At 50.3% G+C, this 22,281-nt stretch overlaps 1 protein-coding gene across 2 annotated transcripts in view; it reads left to right on the top strand.

The window, feature by feature from the left end:
* The window catches only part of Ttll11 (tubulin tyrosine ligase like 11), a 234,034-nt gene that overhangs the window by 181,850 nt on the left and 29,903 nt on the right, over window positions 1-22,281 (top strand). For both annotated transcript variants that reach the window (XM_057755098.1, XM_057755097.1), the window contains 2 exons: window positions 5,882-6,124; window positions 16,177-16,283. In XM_057755098.1, the coding sequence (XP_057611081.1) occupies window positions 5,882-6,124; window positions 16,177-16,283 (350 nt within the window). The remainder of the gene's footprint in view (window positions 1-5,881; window positions 6,125-16,176; window positions 16,284-22,281) is intronic.

The raw sequence follows: 22,281 nt of genomic DNA, 5'->3' as shown, positions 1-22,281 counted from the left end.
CCTCTAGAGAGAGTCCTGTGAGACTAGGATTTGGTCTTGCCATAGCCACCTCTTCATCTCTGGGACTAGATATAGCTTATAGAGAAGGAGAAAAGCCTCGGATTTGACTGAAATCAAGGAAGCATAAGAACCGTATAGTGAGCCTGCTTGGGCATGGGGGAGCTGCCCTAGGGTCATGCTGATCCCTCAGCTGATGGCGTGAACTTGGGCAAATGTCACCTGGCCACCCTGTGAAGGGGCAATGGTTTCTACCTCCTTCAGAAGCCTGTCATTGGAAACAATGGGATGACCGAGGTAAACTGGTTAGCTCAGTTTTGGACATGTAGAAGGTCCCTAATAATTGGTGGCGACTTTTAGCAGTGAGGTTTCCAAACAAAACAGAGACAGGTGGTTTTCTCGCACACGTTTTCATGAAAAAGAATTCCACTTTGTTTGAAAAATGATAATAGATAAAACATTCCAGGATTCTTTCCTCTGTTTTAATGAATCAAGGATATACCAAATTCAGTTTTTTCCAGAAACGATCCCAAAGGACTAGTAAACTTGATTTATGTTTTCTTTACCAGTCACTTTTATTCCAAAAGCCTGACATTTCCATTAAAATGCTATTAAGTAAAAACGGGATTTTTACAGTATCTGTGATGGCTTGGGTCTCAGTGTGATAATTGCAATTATCTCCAGCAAAGAAGCCATTCCTCATCCTTTTATTTCCCCTTATACATCAACTGCATCTTTAGTACTTCCCAGGTGAGGAAAACCCCTTCCCTGGACGGCTGTGCTCCAGGGTCTGTGAAGGGGCATGGGCATCTGGGAGGGCAGCCATCAGAGGTGCATGCTGGGCACTGGTGGCTGGGAGGGAGGAAGGGAGGGAGGGAGGGAGGGAGGGAGGGAGGGAGGGAGGGAGGGAGGGAGGGAGGGAGGGCAGCCATCGGAGGTGCACACCACCTGGAGGAGTGGTGAAAGGTGCGTGCTGGACAGACGTGTCTCCAGAAGAGGACACCCTCATCGCCTGGAGTGACATGGGGAAGACCTGTCTAGTCTGAACGTGCTGGATGGAGGTGATGAGGTCCCCATCTGGCAATCCAAACTAAGGCTGCTCCTCAGACCATGTCCTGTCTTAAACAGTCTGCCGCTACATAGATCTGATCCTGTCTACCTGGGTTAAATTTCTGAAATGGCATTGTGAAATGTTCTAGAACTAGATGACAGCGATGGTGCTAAACCTCATGAAAGACCTAAATGCCACTGAGCCGCACACTTTAAACGTGTTTAAATGGTGGCTTCTGTGTATGTTGCACACCAAAGTCACTTGTAGCTAACACACTGCGACATCTGTGCTGGGTGAGGATGGGCTGGACACTGGGTGGCTAGGCCAATGACAAGCCAGTCGGCCATTACGTCTCTGACTGAGGAGGAATGCTAGCTTCCTTATGGTTAAGGCTTAATTCTGACTGTGTGGATGTCCATGAGAAATGTGCGTGGGGTGAGCGACAGCTTAAATACATGTCCTGTCATCCTAACCCTAAATACAGGCATCTAAACATTGTTAGTGTCTATATTCAAAAGCTGGGATTAGGAATCATTTTGATTCCTTTATACTTCTCTCCAAAGGTCTACAAAGAACTTAAAAAACTTTTATAATCGGAAACAAAAAGCTCACAGCTGAAGATATGACTCAGTTGGCAGCGTGCCTACCTCCCATGCAGAAAGCCCTGTGTTTGATCACCACATAAAACTGCATGTAGGAGTGCATGCCTGTAACCCCAGCAGTGGGGAGGTGGAGTCAGGAGGATCAGAAGTTTAAGATCACCCTCAACGTGGACTGCATGAGACCTTGCTCTTAAAAAATAAAAGGAAATAAATAAATAATATAAATAAAAAGCAATCGATACTTTTAAAAGTCTTTTTTAAAAATTAAACAATAATCAGAATTTTGTGTTCCCGGTGTGAGCCATGATGTGCTTTAGAATAAGGGCATAGTAAACCAGAGGGAGCGCTGGAGAACTGGTTTGTAGTCCTGGTTTATTCAGAGATGAGATGCCACCCTCATCCTGTCTCTGTGTCTGGAACGGGACTGCAGCCAAAGACTGCTCCACAGAGGTTCATGGAGAGCGGGTTTGTGCCTGAGCGGTCCCTGAGCCATTTCCACCCTCGGTGCATCCACACCGCGCACCTCCCTGTCTTCCCGTTTCCACACTGTGTGCATCCACACTGCACACCTCCCTGTCTTCCCGTTTCCACACTGTGTGTATCCACACTGCGCACCTCCCTGTCTTCCCGTTTCCACACTGTGTGTATCCACACTGCGCACCTCCCTGTCTTCCCGTTTCCACACTGTGTGCATCCACACTGCACACCTGTCTTCCCGTTTCCACACTGTGTGTATCCACACCGTGCACCTCCCTGTCTTCCCGTTTCCACACTGTGTGCATCCACACTGTGCACCTCCCTGTCTTCTCATTTCCACCCTTTCTGCATCCACACCACGCACCTCCCTGTCTTCCTGTTTCTACCCTTTCTGCATCCACACTGCGCATTCCCTGTCTTCCTGTTTCCACACTCTGAGCATCCTCATCGCGCACCTCCCTGTCTTCCCGTTTCCACACTGTGTGCATCCACACCGCGCACCTCCCTGTCTTCCCATTTCCACACTGTGTGCATCCACACTGCGCACCTCCCTGTCTTCTCATTTCCACCCTTTCTGCATCCACACCACGCACCTCCCTGTCTTCCCGTTTCCACACTGTGTGCATCCACACTGCGCACCTCCCTGTCTTCCCGTTTCCACACTGTGTGCATCCACACTGCGCACCTCCCTGTCTTCCCATTTCCACACTGTGTGCATCCACACTGCGCACCTCCCTGTCTTCCCATTTCCACACTGTGTGCATCCACACTGCGCACCTCCCTGTCTTCTCATTTCCACCCTTTCTGCATCCACACCGCGCACCTCCCTGTCTTCCCATTTCCACACTGTGTGCATCCACACTGCGCACCTCCCTGTCTTCCTGTTTCCACCCTTTCTGCATCCACACTGCGCACCTCCCTGTCTTCCTGTTTCCACACTCTGAGCATCCTCATCGCGCACCTCCCTGTCTTCCCGTTTCCATACTCAGCATCCACACCGCTCACCTCCCTGTCTTCCCGTTTCCACACTGTGTACATCCACACCGCGCACCTCCCTGTCTTCCCATTTCCACACTGTGTGCATCCACACTGAGCACCTCCCTGTCTTCCTGTTTCCACACTCTGTGCATCCGCACTGCGCACCTCCCTGTCTTCTCATTTCCACCCTTTCTGCATCCACACCGCGCACCTCCCTGTCTTCCCGTTTCCACCCTCGGTGCATCCACACTGCGCACCTCCTTCTTCCTCTTGATGAAAATTCCTGAGTGCTCACAACGTCAGCCATCACCACTTACACAGTGATTTAGGAGCTAATTTCTGGTAAGAGTGTCAGTTTACCTACCACCCCATTTTTCTTTCTACAACTGTCGTGGGGAAAATACTTCATTTTGTGTGAAAAATAAGCACCTGCCCTTTATTTACTGTCTGAAGTCCAGATGATGGTGACAATAGCGCTTCTGCTGAAGGAGCCTCGCGCACCCTAGGAATACCCACTCTGCTGACGAGCTGGGTGTGCACACGCAGGAGGAGGGTTCGCAACCCAGACCCTCCATGCCATGAAACATTGAAAGAGGTTTTCCTTTGTAATGCCTGGTTCTGATCCTCCGCCCGTTCTTGCTTTGAGTCCAGAGTTAGGGTCCACTTGAAAGAAGATGTGACCAGGTCTTCTGGATTTCTACACATGTCTTCCCTAGAGGTTGGCTCCTTGGGCTGGTCTGAGAAGGGGACCACTTGGGCAGAGCTTTCCAGTACGTTCGTCTCTCAGGCTTTTTTTCCCCGTTCCCAGGGGCTTATGGAATAAGCGTCACGGCTTTGAGACGCTCCTGGTCAGTTTATGCCATTGTTAAAAGCAGACTTTCCCAATGTGTCTTAGTCATGGTTATATTGCTGTGAGGAGACACCACGGCTACGGCAGATCTTCTATAGGAAAGCATTTAATTGGGGCTGGCTTACAGCTCAGAGGTTCAGTCCGTTATCGTCACGTTGTGGGGTCATATGACAGCAGACAGGCAGACACGGTGCTGGAGAAGGAGCTGAGAGTTCCGTTCAGGAGCAGGAGAGAGAGCCACTGGGCCTGATTTGGCTTTTGAACCCTTAACACCTACCCTGAGTGACACACCTCCTCCAACAAGGCCACACCTCCTAATGGTGCCACTGCCTAAGGGCCTATGGTGCCATTTTCACTCCAACCTCCATACAATGCGACAAATTTGATGAAAACTGCCTCCCACTCCCTGCTCCCAGGAATCTAATATACCCCATATGCTATAGACATGAGTGGGCTGGGATGTGGCTCACAGAACCCTGAGGGGCTGACCTGTGAGCTGAAGTGTGTGAGGACAGAGAGACATATCCAGGAACAGAATGGATGTGGAAGAGCGTCATTGGTGTTGCCAAAGAGACATCTTGGGGCGGAGTAGTACAGGAATGTGCCACACAGCCAGGGCCAGGGAGAAGCGGGCACACGGACAGCATGAACGGCCTGGTGTAGGGACTACCTGGAAGTGGGATGCTGACAGGCCATTCAAGGAAGAGTCACAAGTGACTCTTGAGTCAGCACCACAAGATGTGCGTTGAACTTCCTGGGGCCTTACTGACTGTGCACAGTGTCCTCAGGATTTAGTCTTAGGAGTGGCGACCACAGGTTGGTGCCAGAATAGACAATGGGAAGGGAAGCCCAGAAACACGGTGTGACGGTTTGATGGAAATGGCCCGCGTAAGCCCACAGCGGGTGGCACTGTTGGGAAGTGTGTCACTGGGGGTGGGCTTCGAGGTTTCAGAGTCAGTTGCTCTTCCTACTGCCTTCATCCAGATGTAGAACTCTCAGCTACCTCTCCAGCACCATGGCTGCCTGCATGTCGCCATGCTTCCCGCCATGATGACACTGTAAGCCAGCCCCAATTCGATGTTTTCCTGTATAAGAGTCGTTGTGTCATGGTGTCTCTGCACAGCCACAAAATCCTGACTGAGACACGTGGTGCAATGGTCCAAGCATGGCGGAATGGGAGAACAAGGCTGGCCTGTGAGAGCTGATCTGGGGGCTAGCGTGATACAGCGTTGCCTATGAAGACCGAGCCAGAGTTGGCTTTTATTCTGATTTTCCCGCCTGGGTAACTGGCAGATCTGTGGTGCTGACTCAGGAGCTCTGGGACAGACTTTGGGTGGGGGAAGGGCTGTGTCATGCTGGAGGCGAGAAGGAACTGAGACCATTTCCAGCTAGATGGGGACAGGAAAAAGTCTGTGGCTACTCATTTTCTTGATTATCAGAATAATTTCAGAATAAAACACACAGGCTAAGGAGTCACAAAACTTGTCATCTTCTATATGAGTCCCTAACAAACAATTCGGGCAGGAAATGGTCTGTGTTCCAGGACTGGGGAATGGAAGTAGCTATCCAAGTTGTCCACTGAACTGCGCCTGCGGCTTCTTGCCAACCCTCGGTGAGATTTTTCTAATTCTTAATCATTCATTTACTACCCATAAGTAGGAGTTTGAACTCAAACCCAGACTGCTCACAGTGGAGTATTTCCTTGAACCGTGAACAGAGTGAAGCTGACATGGCAGGATGGAGGAAGCCTGTGTTTCCAGTCCTAGCTCTGCCCTGGGTTCAAGCCCTGCTTCACTAAGCTGGAGCTGTGCGCACCTCAACAGGCCACTCCTCAGGGGTCCGTTTTCTAGTCTATACAATAGGAGCTGTACACACCACTCCCCACTGGAGGAAAGCAGTTTGTCACGAGTGCCCCGTGTGTTTCAGGTCTCAGCATCCTGGAAAGCCTTTCGCCGGGAAGGAAGATCGGGACTGTGACCTGACCGGTGATCCTGACTCCAACCCCGAGGCCCACCTGCCCTCCATTTGCCTCAAGCAGGTGTTCCCCAAATATGCCAAGCAGTTCAACTATCTACGCCTGGTAGACAGAATGGCCAATTTGTTTATCCGATTCCTGGGAATCAAGGGGACAATGAAGTTGGGACCAACTGGCTTTCGGACCTTCATAAGGTTAGTGAGACCAGCTTTTTCCCTCTTGAGGTTTGGAGAGGGCAGAATCCAATCACTCATCTGAATGCCACATGGCCCTTGACTGCTCTTGAGAGACCATAGTGTTGAATTGGTACCCTGTTTGAAGCTGCAGTTACCTCATGGCTGGCGTATTATAGACTCTCGTCAAATGAGTTAACAAATGTTCTAACAGTGACATTTAAATCTTAGGTTCATTATTAAAATAAGCAGTTGTGGGGCTGGGGGAGATAATTCAATAGGCAATGCTCTTGATGCGGAAGCATGAGGACCTGCGTTCAAAGCCCAGGACTACATAAACCAGGCCTGGCAGCATGCAGTAGTAGGAATGGGGAGCAGGGCAAGATAAGCGCTTCCTGCAAGCCATTCTAGCAAAAGTACAACTCCAGATTCGGTGAAGAGCCTGTCTCAAAATATAAGGTGGAGTAGAGTAGAGGAAGACAGTCAGGACCCACCTCCGGGCTCCATGTACATGTGCGTAGGTGTTTGTATCCACCCGCACATCCACACGCACCCAGGAACTGTGGACCACCATAGTGATGGTTTTTATTGTTGCTATGACATAATACCTGAAGCTGGATAACTTTATAAAGGAAAGAGGTTTGCTTAGCTCACAGTAGTTTAAGTCAGCAGCTTAAACTCTCAGGTCAGGCAGCCCTGTTAGTTCCGTCTTTGGTAAGAGTCTTCTGACAGAAGATACCACAGGGAGGTGTGTACACGAGAAAAATCATGTCCAGAGATGATGGCACAGCAGATCGGAATCAGGCTCCCTCTTGTAATGACTCAGGGGCCCACAAGAACTAGTACCCTCCAAGGGTACATACCCAATGCCCAGTGACCTAAAGTCCTTCTGCAAACTCTGCCTTCTAAAGATGCTACCACTTCCAGAGCACCATACCGAAGTCCGTGCTTCCAGCATGTGAATCCTCAGGGGATGTCCTAGTTAGTGAGGTCATCTTGGAACAACCCAAGTCCTCTGAGAGGAAAGTCTAAGTCAGGTTGACCTGTAGGCATGTCTGTGGAGGGTTGTCGTGGTGATTAACCCAAGCAGGAGGGCCCAGCACGCTGTAGGGACACCGTTTTTAGGCAGGTGGTCCTAGGCTGCATTAGAAAGCTAGCTGAGCAGGAACTGTGAGCAAGACAGCAAGCAGCGTGTTCTCTCAGCTTCTTCAAGGACCTCCTTAAGTTTCTGCCCTGAAACTCATTGGTCCCTCAGCAATGGATGGTGACCTGGAAGTGTAAGCCAAATAAACCCTTTCCTCCCCTAAGCTGCTTCTGGTTCAAGTATCTCATCACAGCAACAGAGTGAAGTCAGAATAAGGGGCTTCCTCAGACAGTGTTCTAATTGCAGCAGTTACCCTGAACCAGGCCCTTCAGCACCCAGTAGGGATTGTTGGTGGGAGTCTGACCTTGTGTTTCCTAACGTGCGCTCTCCCGGTAGGACCAGCCTGGCTACGACTGAGTTCACAAAGGCATAGCTTTCCACAGTGAGTTTCCGGATGGAAAAGTTTATTAGTCTGTCAAATCATTCAGCACACTTGCTCTAATATTAAAATAACATGCCTATAGAATCTGCCATACACTTGCACGAGTTTTAAGGGTAAAGCCTAAAGAAGAGGTTTGCTGCAGCCTACAAAGTGAGAAGACACCCCTTACTGTCCGTGTCTGTGGTTCACTCTTTCGCCTGCTCCCTTTGGAACCCTCTGGAGGTGACACAGGGCAGCTCACAGGCGAGCAGTGAACCCTACCCCTGAACCTGGGGGTCTTTAGCCTAAGATTAGAATGAAACCACATAGGCCATAGGGAGACCTGTGTCTGTGTGTACGTGTGTGTGTGTGTGTGTGTGTGTGTGTGTAGAATTAATCAGAACCATAGGAAATATCTAGCATATCACAAATGATTAATAAATGTTAGTTTCTTTCCACAATGGTTAAAGAATGTCATGAAAATTTACATATAGTTCTATAAATTCACACACAGAGAGGAAGGGAAGGGAAGGGAGAGACAGAGGGAGAGAAGAGAGAGAGTAGCAAGCCAGGGCCACACAGGGTCTGATACAAACCTGACAGCCATGCCAAACAGACGACCCTAGACCTCTTCAACAAGTGTGGTCTGGCTGCAGCATGGAATTGCTTATTTGCGGTTCTCTGTGGCATTGCCACCGCAGAAAGAAAACCCTCTGACAGCCCTCAGCATGACTGTCACTTCTTGTCGCTCGCTTTAACACCCTTACCCTGCATCTCAAAGTCACACTCCTCAGAGTTCTCTTCACTAAAGCAAATAATTGGATGCCATAAGTTGGAAGCCATGTTTTGCCAACAGCTTCTCCAGACATGGTTTATAGAGACTGCCACCAGCCTTCCGGTCTTGGTAAGATGGTAAGCCCAAGGCTTGGTGGCCACGGTTGCCACTTTAGCAAACCTGAGTGCTAGTTAAGTTACAGGATGACTTGAGAAGGGCATGCGTTAGTTTCAGGGGAAGGAAGGACATAGGCCTTGGGGTCTGATAGTCTGGCTCTGGGACCAAGTATATTGCTCATTTGTCTGGCTATGGCAAATCCTCCATCAGTCTCTAAGTCCCGGTCCCCTCGTGTGAGCAGCCATCCTGCCTGGTGTGGTATTTGCGTCTGGGGTATAATGCATCATACAGTGCGGGGCCCAAGGCCTGGATCAAGAGAACTGCATGCCAAATGAGAGCTTCACCTCTGGTCAGGACTGCGTTTGATGCTCAGTAATAGCCAGTGTCTTCATGTGGCTCAGAACATAAAAGCCACCACGGGTTCAGGACTGGCGAGCAACTCCACAATGTCATCCACACCTTACCTCCTTTCTGTTCACCCATACTAAGCGTGTTCTGATGGCTTCAGGGTTGCCTACGGTCACAGGATGGCCACTCAAAATCTGGCCACCATAGTTAGGTACTAGACTGAAAGAAGGAAGAAGGGGGCAGTAGCATCGGTCTCTGCCCTGCAGATGAATTAGACTTCTTAAACGCTACCCTGGAGGCTATAGGAAGCAATTTCTGCATCAGTTGTGTGGGTTACTTGTAGTCACGTGGGAAGCTGGGAAACCAACTTTGTACTGTATCTATTCATTTATTTATTTAGTGTGTGTGAGTACAGGTGCACACGTCACAGCATGCCTGTGGAGGTCAGAGGTCAGCTTTCAGGATGCAGATCCCACAGACTGAACTCAAGTTGTCAGGCTTGGTGGCAAGCATCTTTATCCACTGAGCCATGTTGTTACCCCTGGAGGTTTGTGTGGGGTGTGTGTTATTTCTTTCTTTTAAAATGTATAAATATTGCTATCATCACAGTGAAAAGGAGAAAGAAGGAGACAAACAGCTAGGCAGTCTTTGCCTCGTTGTGGTTCTTCCTTGAGCCTTGGGACACAGAGGACCCTGATCCGAGGCCTGTTAGAAGCACAGGGGAGCAGTGAGGTGAACAAGCTAGCGCACACAGCTTCGTCAGCACAGCACATCTACGGCTTGAACACGCTGGGCCTGCCCGGCTTCTGCAGCATGACACGTAAGTCCCCATTGAAAACCTGAGGGACTGAAGGGCCAACTGAGCTTCATGTGGGGAACTGTCAGGATCTGCAAGGAACATGGCCGCTGTGACATCTGAGCCATGCCCATCTCTTTCCAACATGGGGACAGAACAAGTTAAAGAAGCCTTCCTTCCCCTGGGACTCCCAAACTAACCACACATGGAGCAGACTCTTCACGTCAGCCTTTGGCAAAGTCTGAAGCAGCGAGCCAGGGCTCCATGACTGGGTCTGTGGGCAGAGCAGGGGGCTGGAAGTAAGAACAGGGGAGGCTTTATCCACCTGGTGGCACCCATGGGGGCCTCCTGGAGGAAGCAGACTTTGTCCTACTACTGGTTGTGATTGGCTGAGCAGTAGACAGACACACCACCCAGATGGCAAGGGGAGCCAGCAGAAGGATTTTGTGTGGCCCAAGCTGAGAAGTGAAGGACGGTGTGTGATCCAAGCTGCCATGGACCTGAGGCTCTGTGAACTGGCTGAGGACACAGGAGAGGTTCTAGGAGGCTTCCTGGCCACTTGTGGGGAAATTTTGCCTCATAAGAAGACAGGGAGGAGATCTGGAGACACTGGCAAGCTTCCAGTCTCAAATGCTTCCGGGTCTTCCTCTCCCTACCTCCCCAAGGCCCCAAACACACAGTGAGCTCCGATGGGAAGGAGTTGGATCATCTCCGGGAACCATCGCTAGGACCCTTGATGCCATCAGAGCTTTGCGTCTCTTAGATGAAGTTATGATGCTTATTTTCATGTAAAATCTCTGTATTCAAAAAACGACTTCTATCAAAGCAGTACTGCCCACAGAGGCCTCCAATGAGTGACACTTGGTTTGAGATCAGCAGATATCTATTTAAAGGACCTCCACATTTTACACAAGCCTGAAGAGAAAACAGAATTAAGAATGTTTCTAATAGGCTGGGTGGTGGTGGCACACACCTTTAATCCCATTACTCGGGAGGCAGAGACAGATGGATCTCTGAGTTTGAAGCCAGCCTGGTCTACAGAGTGAGTTTTAGTACAGCTAGGGCTACACAGAGAAACCCTGTGCCAAAAAAAAAAAAAAAAAAAAAAAAAAAGTTTGTAACAAGTTTAACTCTCAGGTCAGAATGGGCTAACGACAAAACTGTCCCTGCAAAGCTGCCTGGACGTGTCAGGCTTTGTGATTCTCCCGTCATTGAAGGCATTTGCGTGAGAAATCGATTTCTCCAAGGTTGGGGATTGTTAGGTTCTGCAGCCACCACCTCCAATCTGTGGCCAGCCAGGGCTGTCGGTGGAACTGCGGCAGAACGTGGCAGTAAACAGACGTCTTCAGGTGGCCAAGAGGCGGCTCGAGCAGATGGATGCAACAACAAGGCCACCCAGCAAATGCCCATCCTAACTCAGGATGCCGGAGGAAGTGGGTGGAATGCCCATCCTAACTCAGGATGCCGGAGGAAGTGGATGGAACGCAGCTCTCGGTAAAAGATGCCCCGAGAAACCCCAATGGCAGCTCAATAGTAAAATATGGTAAATCTCCGCCTTCCAATTTATCTGGGTATGTTCAGTCTTGCAAATTAAATTTCACCACCTGCTAATGACTGTTCTCTCTCTCCTTTCCACTTTGGCTTAAATGTTGCTTCGTTATGAAATAATAATATTGAGACCATATGCTGAGTTGAACCAAGTGCCCTTCGCAGGAGCACGCGGAAACACATATTCCCAGCACGGTTCACGCTCCTCGCAAGGTTCCCACACAGATGCCCCAAATGAAACTTGGCTTTCACATCTACTACCCACTCTGTTTCTCTCCACGTTCCTTGAAAAGACCGAGAAGAGAAGAAAATAATACACGGTCCGCTTGGATTTATTTTCGGTGTCCATCTCTCAGAACTCGTAGCATAGATCAGCAGTTTTCAGAGCGAATTATGCTAATGCCCGCCCAGCCATCTTCCACTCTTCTCTTGCTCCACGAATGAGCATTCTCCTGTCTAGACACTCTAACCAGCCTCCAGTCATTTCCTCAGCAGCCGAGTATTGTCGGGCAGCACGTATCATCATTGTAAACTGAGCTCTGCTTTCTAGTTTTTTATTTTTTGGAAATTTTATTTTCTAACAATTGCCAGGATGTGGAGGCTTCCTTTGAGAGAGAGATGGGTCTGTATTAGCTGCTGTCAATGGGTCACTAGTGGGGGTGTCCTCACTGTCCACTGAATGCAGCTACACAGTCAACAGTTGACCCCAGCCAGCCTCCTTCCCAGGACACTCTCGCTGCTTCTGATCCCAGGTCTCTGAATTAAAGGACATATTTTCCCTCTTTCTCCTTTTCCCTTTCACTTCCCTTTTATTGTCTGGAGATATTAATATGCTTCATAACAGATAGCTGTCGGGTTTTTCCCTCTGAGAGGCATGACATGTTAAAATGTTCTAGAATAGAACTGTCCCCTTTAACATTAACTCCTTAGTGACTTTGAAACTGTCCCTTCTGTGACCATTCCTTCCCAGAAATCGTGTGTGATTCTTCTCCGTGGCCTTGAAAACCGTGGATGTTCTGAACCACAGCCACCTCTTTCCTCCCCTCACAAGTATTTAGTGATTTGTCCCCCCCTTTTCTAAAATAAATATGAATATTTGCCGTTTACCTTACAGAAACCTCTTAGGGGGGAGAGAAAAGCTGCTCTTTTTTCACCACAAAGAAAGATGAACATAAAAGAAATTCTATAAATAGGATTTTGTGGAGTGTAAAATGTTGGTCCCTAAATTTCCCAAGAGACGTAGGCAGTTAGAGGAAATGGATGATGGTTTCAAAGCTTCCCCCATGCTCAGGCTCCTAATGAACTTCAGTGATTTGTGATCTCTCCCGTCATATGTACTCATATTACTTCCATTCCGAAAAAAAGAGAAACAACAAGAAACACAAAAATCATCACTTTCAGCCGATTCTTCATCACTAGGCAAGGCTTTGACTGTTGTTGGCTTCTTCTCCACATGTGCCCGGCGTGGAGCGCCAGGGCCCGGGCCTCGTCTGGTGGGTAGCCTCAGCCACCTCACACAAACGGAAAGAACTTCTGTGGCATGCTCAGAATCACGCGGCAAAACCCAAGGTCCACTTCTTTTCTAGAAAATGTCTAGCCTCTCCCATCCCCTGTTTCTCAAAGTGCTCTTCCACCTAAGATCTTCCCCTTCCACCCGTTCTTTGAGGGAGCTTGTCCCAGGGCATGAGGGGAGGTTGTGTTCCATGATTGGAACGACCTGGCCGTCACACGCCATCTCCTGCACAGCTCTGAGAGCTGAGCCACCCGTCACTGGGCCCTGAATACGTGTACCCACCATGACAGGAGATGAGCTCTGAATTCAGTGGCTATATGAATCAAAAACGTTATTCCAAATATTTGATGTTAGCCTCTATTTGAGCTAAATAGAACTAAATAGCCTCTATTTGAGCCTTGAGACTATCTGGTACTCAAAGGACGAACCCAGAAGCCCCTGCCTTCATGAGCTTCTAGTTATCTCCCAGAAACCCCTGTCCCAAAACTTCCCGGCAGGTGTCCAGCCCTAGACTGAGACTTTGTATCTTGATCCTAGGCTCCTCCTGGGACCGCGAGCTGGACCACCTCCCTTTGTCTCCAAGGGGAGATGGAGTACAGTTTTGAGCAAGTCCTGACCCCCCTCTGTGCCTCATCTTTCCCCCACTGAAATGGGACTGGGACCCCTCCCTCATAGGTGCTCACAAGGGCTCTGAGACCTTGGGAAGGATATGGTGCCCAAGAAAGACCTACCGAGTCCAAACCTCTTTAAGCATTTCCTGCCTCCTGCAGCCGACACGGATGGTCCTCCTCTCTAACTGCAGACACAGTAATCAACTGTATTTGGCAGTATTGCTGGGGAGGATGAGTTACCTTGGAAAGGGAATAAAGGGAGAATTCTCCCTGGTAAATTACGGCTTCTACTAAGGTTTGACACTTCTATTTTCTTCCTGTCAAGAAAAAAAATAACTGTATACCAGTGGTCAGTTCAGTTTCCGTTTTTATCCTTCATTAAGCCATGGAGCAAGTCAGGCAGCTCTCCATCCTTCCGGGGAACAGGTAGTTCTAGAACACCGATGCGGAAAAGGCTGTGGCTTTTCCTAATGAAGCCTTGGGAATCAGCAGCGTCCACCGACAGCATGACTCGAGAGACTACTGTCCCTAGCAGAATCCACCAGAGATAGCATCTCCGTGACAGGCGACATGAAAAGCGCAGTGCCCACTGACTAAGTCACTAGGCGCTGACATGCTTTGAAGTCTGCCATGGCGCCTTGTGATTGAAATATGGAACGGGATGTGAATTGTTGGTCTGGAAAATGCAGATGGGTGGGAAGAGAGGAGGGGAGGGAGGGGCAAGCAAGTGTGCCAGGGCAGAAGGTACAGAGACCTCATCCAGGCACCGTGCTGGGCATACGTAGAACCACCATGGTTAAGGAGCGGACCTGAATCTGGATAGGGGCCTCTAGGTGGCAATCATACTTGTCAATCAAAGCCTCACCTGTCTGGCACCTACGGGAACTGTTCGCACAAGGAACAATGACAAATGGCCATCAGAGAAGCACTTTGTCATCCACTGGGGTACAGATGAGATGCATTGGAACTGTCTGGAAGTGTCGGTGTAGCTCTGACACCCTGACAGCTGGCCCAGAGTCCAGCCTCCAGGATTCTTAGGAAATCCCACCTCCCAGAGCGATCGTGTCCAGATGGGGGTGGGAGAGGTAGACAAGCCAACGGCTGGCCTAGGCTCTCTTGTCCTAGATTCCATTACCTCAAAAGGGCAGTGAAAGTTTGGACCTGTGGCCTGAGAGAGAATACCGGAGAGCAAGAAGAGATGAGGACTAAGGCATGCCACGAGCCTCCCGGGCACCCAGCAGCACACAGGTGCCCCCAGACGCTCACTGCCTCCCTCGGCAGCCATGTGGGCAGGCGGGACCTTCATCTCAGAGATTGGGAAACAAAGTTGTGTGGAGAGATTTAAGAAAACTACCCACAATCAAGCATCTAAATGCTGTTTTACCCACTTCCCCAGACCAAATAAATGAGTGGGGCGGGGGGGATGGGGCTCCGAACGCCTGCTCCGTGGCTGAGGCAGAGCACTGCTGCTGACACCAGATTTAAATCCCTGTTCTTTGGTGTCCCTGCACACGAGCAGAAGGAGCATCAGAACATCCACCCTCCTCCTGGCTCCAGATGACCAGTAACGAACATGCAGCATGGTGCAGAAGGCTCTCCAGTGACTTGGGGCCAGCCTGTGCCAAAAAAGAACATGGCTCTGTCTCCGCTTTCCACTCTGCTTGTCTGGGCCTGTGTGTGAGGATTCAGGGCTTATATAAAACCATCAGGGTGACAAAGTAAGAGAGGTGAAGTAGAGACACATCAGGCTTCTTGTCTACGTGTTCGGCCTCAGGGACTCCTCTGGTAAGATACGGGAGGAACAGCTTCCAGACCACAGTGATGGCTTCAGTCACTTCAGTGGTGAGCTGTCGTTGCCAGTCCATGTGACCGTGACACAGTCAGCTGCCTGTAGTGGCAGGAGAGGGCAGTACTCATATTCTGAAACAGTAAGAAGATGAACACACATAAGGAGTATTTCCTGACGATGAAGTTCCTTGGGGTGTGGCTCAGCTGGTAAAATACTTGCCTACCGTGGATGAGACTCTGGGTTACATCCCCAGAACCACTTTAGAAACCAGGTGTGGTAGTGTAATCCCAGCACTTGGGGGGTGGAGGCAGGAGGATCAATCTCAGCCATATAGTGAGTTTGAGGCCAGCCTGGGCTATATGAGACCCTATTGTATAGTAATAATGATACTAAGAAAGAGAAAGAGAGAGCCTTGCCTCCCTTTGAGAGCGGGCAGGGTCTTCGGGACTGTATGAGGTGCAGCAGACACAAGGAAAACGCTAAAGCAGAAAGGCTGGGAAAGCGAGTGGCTTGCCTGGGTTCTGAGTGGCAGAGGCAGGATTTGGCTCAACGATGGCTGCCTCCACAGCCTTGCTCTCTGCAGGTCCACTTGTTAGTCCTCACTAAAGCCATCGTCTCCAACCCCCAATTCCCACTCACAGCCTTCTCCCACTGTTCCTCTGCTGATCGCCAAGAATTCTGGGGAGAAAAACATGGCCTGAGCAAAGACATGGTCTCCATTTGAGCAGCTCCTGTGGCTTGAACAACAGAAGCTGACTTCTCACAGTCTGGAAGCTGGAGGCCAGGGCCACAGCCCTGACAGAGAGGGGACTGCTGAAAGCTTGCCCCTGGCTTTTGCGGCTGCTTTCTCTGTGCTGAGGAACAGGAAAACCGGCCAGCTCTCCTCCCCTTAGTGTCCTCATACAAGGACACCAATGGATCTGCTAGGGCCCCACCCACATGACCTCTAAAGCGCCAAAGATTCCCCTGTGTGTTTCAAGGGGGCACAGATGTTCAGTCTTATAGGCTTGGATGAAAAGGGGCCGGAAGTGTGTACCGTAGAATAACACGTCTTCTTCCCTGTCGTGGCAGGAACTGCAAGCTGAGTAGCAGCAGCCTGTCCATGGCTGCAGTGGACATCCTCTACATCGACATCACAAGGAGGTGGAACTCCATGGCCCTGGACCAGCGGGACTCAGGTACTCGATGGCTGCCTTCACATCCCATGGTGCCCTTGTACGACAGGTGTAGGGGGATCTGCACAGCTTCGGTCCTTTATATTGTGGAGGGGAGAGGGAAGGAGAATTGAGTAGAATTTAAAGCCTGAGGCACTATCTGCTATCAAGGCTGTGTAACCTCTCCCCAAATTCCAGTCCCACCAGAAGTTTCACTGCCCCACCCCACCTCACCAACACCCCACCCCATCCCCCTCTAAGGCTCTGACTTAATCACTTCTGGAGATAGACTGCTGTTCATTTATTTGTTTGTGGCCCTGCGGACACTTGCTGAGCACACAGTGGTTAGGCCTTCGGAAGACTAGAGAGCTTGGCTCTTGCCTGGAAAGAATGCTATGAACTTGAGACACATGAGAAATGATGCTAACATAGTGAGGGTGGGGGTGAGCGAGAATGGGGGTGTTCCTCCACCCAGGAGGACACAGAAGACCTCTTGAGAAAGAACCCACTGGATAAATGAGTGACTAGGGTGAGGATGGACCTGAGCAGGAATGTGGGCCTGCCTACACAGGAACACGTGGAAAAGGCCATTGAGCCCAGGCTACCCCAACTAGCTCCAATGGAGGAAAGCAAAGCAGGCAAGGAGATGGGCTTATGGCAAACTTTAGATGCCACGCAAAGGCTTTAACTACAGTAGCTGCTGCTTTGTTCTTTCCTTGTTTCCTTGTTGATCCTTCTGCTAGGAGACTCTACCTTTGAATGGACGAGTTTCCCATCTCCACTCTCTAATTACCATAAAGGACATTTAATCAGCTCATCACAAAACCACCAAGATTCTCTCATTATGTCCCTGTGACCCGGCACTGAGGGGTTAGGAGCTTCATTTCACCGTCACCTGTGGCTCTAGTGACCCAGGTACACACAGGCACCATCCTCCCACCCTCACACACATGCAGAGAACACACCTGCCAGGGTGTCTTGCTCCTCCTGTGAGTGGGCAGAGAGGACTTGAAGTCAGAAGCTGAAAGGTCTAGATGAGAAGTGGCTACGGTCTCTTGCCGACATCGGCCAGAAGCCATGTCGCCCCCTTCTCTGGAGCTTCTCATCTGTGTATGTGTGTATGTTTTCTAAATGGCTCTGAAGGAGCATACATCAGTGACTACTAATGCCTTTGGGGTCACTGCCAACCATTCAGGGTGGTTAACCTTATTAGTGGATTCTTTCCTATCTTACTGCTGGGGGAGACTCTCAGGAGAGGCTATGTGACCACTGGTGACAAACCCTTCACCAATGTGGGCTAGAAATGTCAACCACAAGGACACAGCCAACCCACCCCGCAAAGAGCTGACACTCAGAAATCATTTGAGGTTAGCCTCATATTTGATAACTATACCACTTGTTGGCTGTTGCCTGTATGCCAAGCACGGCCACAAGCTTTTCATGGGTAGCACCGGCTGCCATTCCAGGGACAGGCCTGACCGTGTCCATTGTTCAGAGGAGGAAATTGAGTCTCAGAAGGAAAATGGCAGGATAACACTCAAGGCTTCCTGTCTGGGTCACTTCCTCCTACCCACTGTCGGGGTGCTGGTAAGATGGCTGCTTGCTGCTCTGCTTAGTTCCAAAGCAAAAGTCGGGGAATGCTAGCAGCCATTGAGCCAACAAGGTGAGCATACATCTTCAGCTGGAAGGGCCTTCCAGCCTCCCTGGCAGGAAAGGAGGAGGGCGCACCTGCAGGACATGCAGGCAGGTTAATTATCATCTCGAGGACTAAGGGAGCCCATTTGACAGTTCTGCTGACATCCTCAGAAAGAGAAGAACTGCTTGGTCCACGAGCTGAACACCGGGTGTTATCGCAGGATCCTGTGGAGGGGGTCAGATGAGTGGGTGGGGGTGCAATGGAATTATTAAATATTGAAATTGATCAGGAGTCACAGTGGGAAGCTATTTATCATGTTCTATTGCTTCCAGCCAGTTTTGCCATCTGGCCCATTGTTCATCCCCAATAGCTTCGCTTGTTTTGCTTGCTCCTAAAATCGCTCCCCGTAAGCAGAATCCACGGGGGAGGGGAGCTTGCACAATATCAGCTCCACAAAGACTTTCTGGGGTCTGACAGGGTCTCTCTACTTTGCTGACCAAACCAAAAAAATGAGAAATACATTTACCACCAGTAAAGCTGGGGCTGGGATCCCCGGAAATTCTGCATCCATCTGCAGCCGGAAGGTGTAGAGCAGTAACTATAGGTCATGTAGGACTTTTAGAGACTTCTTCATGTGGCCATTTATTGTGGCTTATTCTCAAGCTTTGTTATGTGAGATCACACCTCATTTCACAGGTTCCAAGAACAAAAGGGACCTGTTTACAGTCTCATAGCCAATGAGTGGCAAAGGCCAGATTTGAACTCAGGACTCAGCTGCCTGGCCCCAGCCACTGTCTCTAACATACACCAGATGATGTCTGTTCCCTGTACAGCTGGGGAGGGGACAGGGCTTGTGTGACAGAACTCAGGTGATGCAGAGGCTGGCAGGTGTGCTGACAGCAATACTATGTGTCTCAAAGAGCTAGGAGAGAGTATTGCAGGACCTCACGACGGAGAAATGACGGTAATTAAGATGATGGATAGCCGGATGTGATGTCACGCGTGCATACATGGACTGACCCTCACACTGTGTTTCATAAATACGTGTAAATATCATATATCAAGATCATTTTACATATCAAGATCATTTGAAAGATCACTTCACTCGGTACAGAAACCCACTGGGACACAACTGGAGTACGTGGGCTGTGGGTGTCTTGTCCAAGCTCGCATCCCCCACCCTCATCTTTGAGGCCTATTTTCCTGTTTGCATTGTTGTAGAAAAGAAACAGCAGGGGTTGGTGGCCTAGGAATGGAAGCCGTTCTGTGGGGACAGAGACCCTGTTATCCCAGCTGCCAATCAGATCACTGTTGAGTCCTTTTCAAGGTTGGCCCAGTCGTGTGTCCGTCTCCCCTCGGGTCGTCCCCCCTCTCCCTGCAGGAAAGGATGTCTAAAGCAGCCGCCTTACATGGGCCATTCAAGATGCTCGCAGAGAGCAGAGAAATCTGTGCCTGGGTGTGGTTCTTGCTTTTGGCATGAAGCAGCAGAAATACCAGAGAGTCCTTCTGTTCCTCCTTCCTCCCCCCAAGTCTCTCCCTCCCTCCTCTTCTCTCCTTCTTCCCATCTGTCCATCTCTTTGCTTCTTTCCTCTTCCTTTTCTGGTATGGAGCCAAGCGATCAATCTTCAGGCCTCCATTCCAGTGAGTCTGTGTGCATCTGTATCTGTCCAAGTGTGTGTCTGTCTGTGTTCTGTGGCTGTCTATGTGTCCCAACTGCTACTTAATAAGTTGACAAACTGAAATTAAGGTTACCACATACTCGAAGCAGGGAATTCTAAGTGGGAAAGTCACAGCCTGCAGAAGGAGTGGCCTCACTGGCAAGGCCTTACCCCCACCCCCGGATGCCCAGGGCGATCCACCCAGTGGTGCTGGACTGCCGCCCCCCCCCCAGCAGCAGCAGAGTCAAGGCACCATGGGACCCCCCATTTCCCAGCGCCTGTGCTCCGGAGAAAGGGTGACCCAGACACCCCCGTGGGCGAGAGCACATGAACAAAGGCAGCCTATGTCTGGGAACCTCCCTACTGACGTGGAGGAAACCAGCACTGGGAACATGGGTTAGGAAAAGGTCAAAAGTGGTGAGAAAAAGTACCCGCGCTAGGGATGTAATAACTCAGGGGCATCGTCTCAGCAGCCTTGGTCCTGACTGTGAGCTTTGTTTCCTGTTGGGCCACCGCTGTGGAGCTGACTTCAGTGTCCTCGGATACTGAGTGGCTTCCACCTCGTCCCTGCCCAGGTGCCAGCACCTGTGTGCAGGTGTGTGTTGTGTGTCTGGGAAGGGTGTGTGCACACGGATGTGAATGTGGAGAGCCAAGGATAACCTGGCTGCCATTCCTCAGGTGGCATCCAGTTGATTTTCAAAATGGGGTCTCGTTTGCCTGGATCTCACCAAGTAGGCCAGGCTAGCCCAGGGATCCACCAATCTTCTCTCCCCGGCACTGGGACCACAAGTCTGCGGCACAACACCTGTGAGGTTCTCGTTTGAGACCGTGCTCGCAAAGCCAGCATTTCACCGACTACCTTCTCACTCCAGGTCTGCAATTAGGTATTTGAACGCCCAGAAGACTCACCCAAAACAAAAGCCAGACTTCACAGCAACAGCCTCTTGGGTGTGGCTCCCTGGCTTGGCCTGTTCCCCTCCACCGTGGAGCCCTTGTCTGTCCCCTGGATAATCTCTCACGATGTCAGGTCTGCTCGGGAGCTTGGAAGAACTTAACAAACACATCCCACTCTCCAGCATGCCAGTGTAATGGTCATTTTTTCCCCCAAATTAAGGATTTTCATTTCCATCCTTAGAATTTCCAGCCCAACACAAAAGTCTAAATGAGGCTGTTATCAGTAAAACTGGAATGCCACAGCCCTCTTCTGGGCCGGAACCAAATGTGGAACTGAATCTGTGTGCGGAGATGCTGTGATTTCAGTAAATGGTACTCACAACTTCTTATCGCCTCAGACTTTGCTCTCTGCTCCTGCCAGAGATGGCCAGCCCATCTCTGTGGGAGAAATGAGGACAGCATCCTGATCAGGCAACAAAGTGTCCTTGTCATTGGTGCCGCAGTCACCTGCACAGGGGCCCCTGGTCCCGGCAGCAGGGCATCACCCTCTAACACGTCGGACACTGGGGGAACTCTGTTTTCTTTGCAGCCAGGCACTTTCCTGTTTGAGAAGAAAGCAGTGCCAGGTCTGGCAGCACACACCTGGAATCCCAGGCTGGCAGGAAGCTAGTCTGTGCTTTCCAGGGAGGCTCAGTCTCAACAAAAGGGAGAAGAATAAAAAACAAAGGGGGCTTAAAGGTTCTTCTCAGGACTCAGAGAGGGAAATTGAAGACTGCACAGTTTACTGTCTGATTATACTAGGCACCTTTCCACCAAATGAAAGCGTCATCTCTTTGCTGGGCCCCTGAGCTACGTGTCCCCTCCTCTGCAGTCCTGGTTGTGAGTGGCTATCTTTTTCCTTTTTTAGATTTCTTGGTTTTGATACTCATATGTGTATGAATGTTCTGTGTATATGTACGTTTACCATGTATGTGCATGGTTTCTGCAGAGGTCAGAAGAGGGAGTTAGAGCCCCGGAGACTGGAGAGAATTAGAGACGGTTATAAGTCACCATGTGGGTGCTTTTAATCTTTGAATCACCTTTTCAGCCCTTGAGTGACACTGGACTCTAGTTTCAGACAAATGGGGGATCCATCCTGTGCTTAATAACTTGCCTGCTAGGTGGTCTGGAGCAAACTGCCTGGCTTCCTCCAAGCCTCCTGCCCATCATCTGTGAGGTGACCATGATCCTGGTGCCTGTCTTCAAAATTGGTAGGGAGGGAAGCTGCCAACAGGGTCTGCCACTGTGCTCAGAAAACTAACCTGCTCCAGGGTGGTTCTAGGGACCCTGGGGGATGGGTAAAAACAAAGATTTCCTCCAGTCTGGTCAGAAGGGTAGGACATGGATGCGATGGGTTTTTTCCAGTGCCTGACCAACCCAGGCCTCTCACCACATTCTGTCAGGCTAGGAACTTGCAGGGCCTTAGGACGCCATGTGCACCAACTCATTGGAAATCATCTTTCAACTCCGAAGCAACTCCTTGCGGTGGCAGGATCACCATTCCACTTTTGGGGAGGTGGTACTCCCTCACTAAGGTCCTTGCCTCTCGCAGAGATCCCCTCCCCTCATGGCCAAAGCCAGGGCCCTCCTCCTCCTGAAAGTCCTCTTGACAGGCCCAGGCTGGACTGGGACCCCCTCCTCTACCAGGTGCACAGCCAGTTTATAGAGCAGTGCCTGCCATCAGGTTAATCCAATCCTGCTGTCCTCCTGTCCTGCAGAAGCCCAGTGCTGTGCCTGGCACGTGGTTGATGTTCCACACATAGGCATGGGGTGGATCAGACCCTGCCAGCAGCCC

This window comes from Chionomys nivalis, chromosome 22 (assembly GCF_950005125.1).
Source record: "Chionomys nivalis chromosome 22, mChiNiv1.1, whole genome shotgun sequence".
In the NCBI taxonomy this organism is placed as follows: Eukaryota; Metazoa; Chordata; class Mammalia; order Rodentia; family Cricetidae; genus Chionomys; species Chionomys nivalis.
Note: the sequence above shows the minus strand (reverse complement) of the source record. Positions and strands in the feature narration are given on the sequence as shown.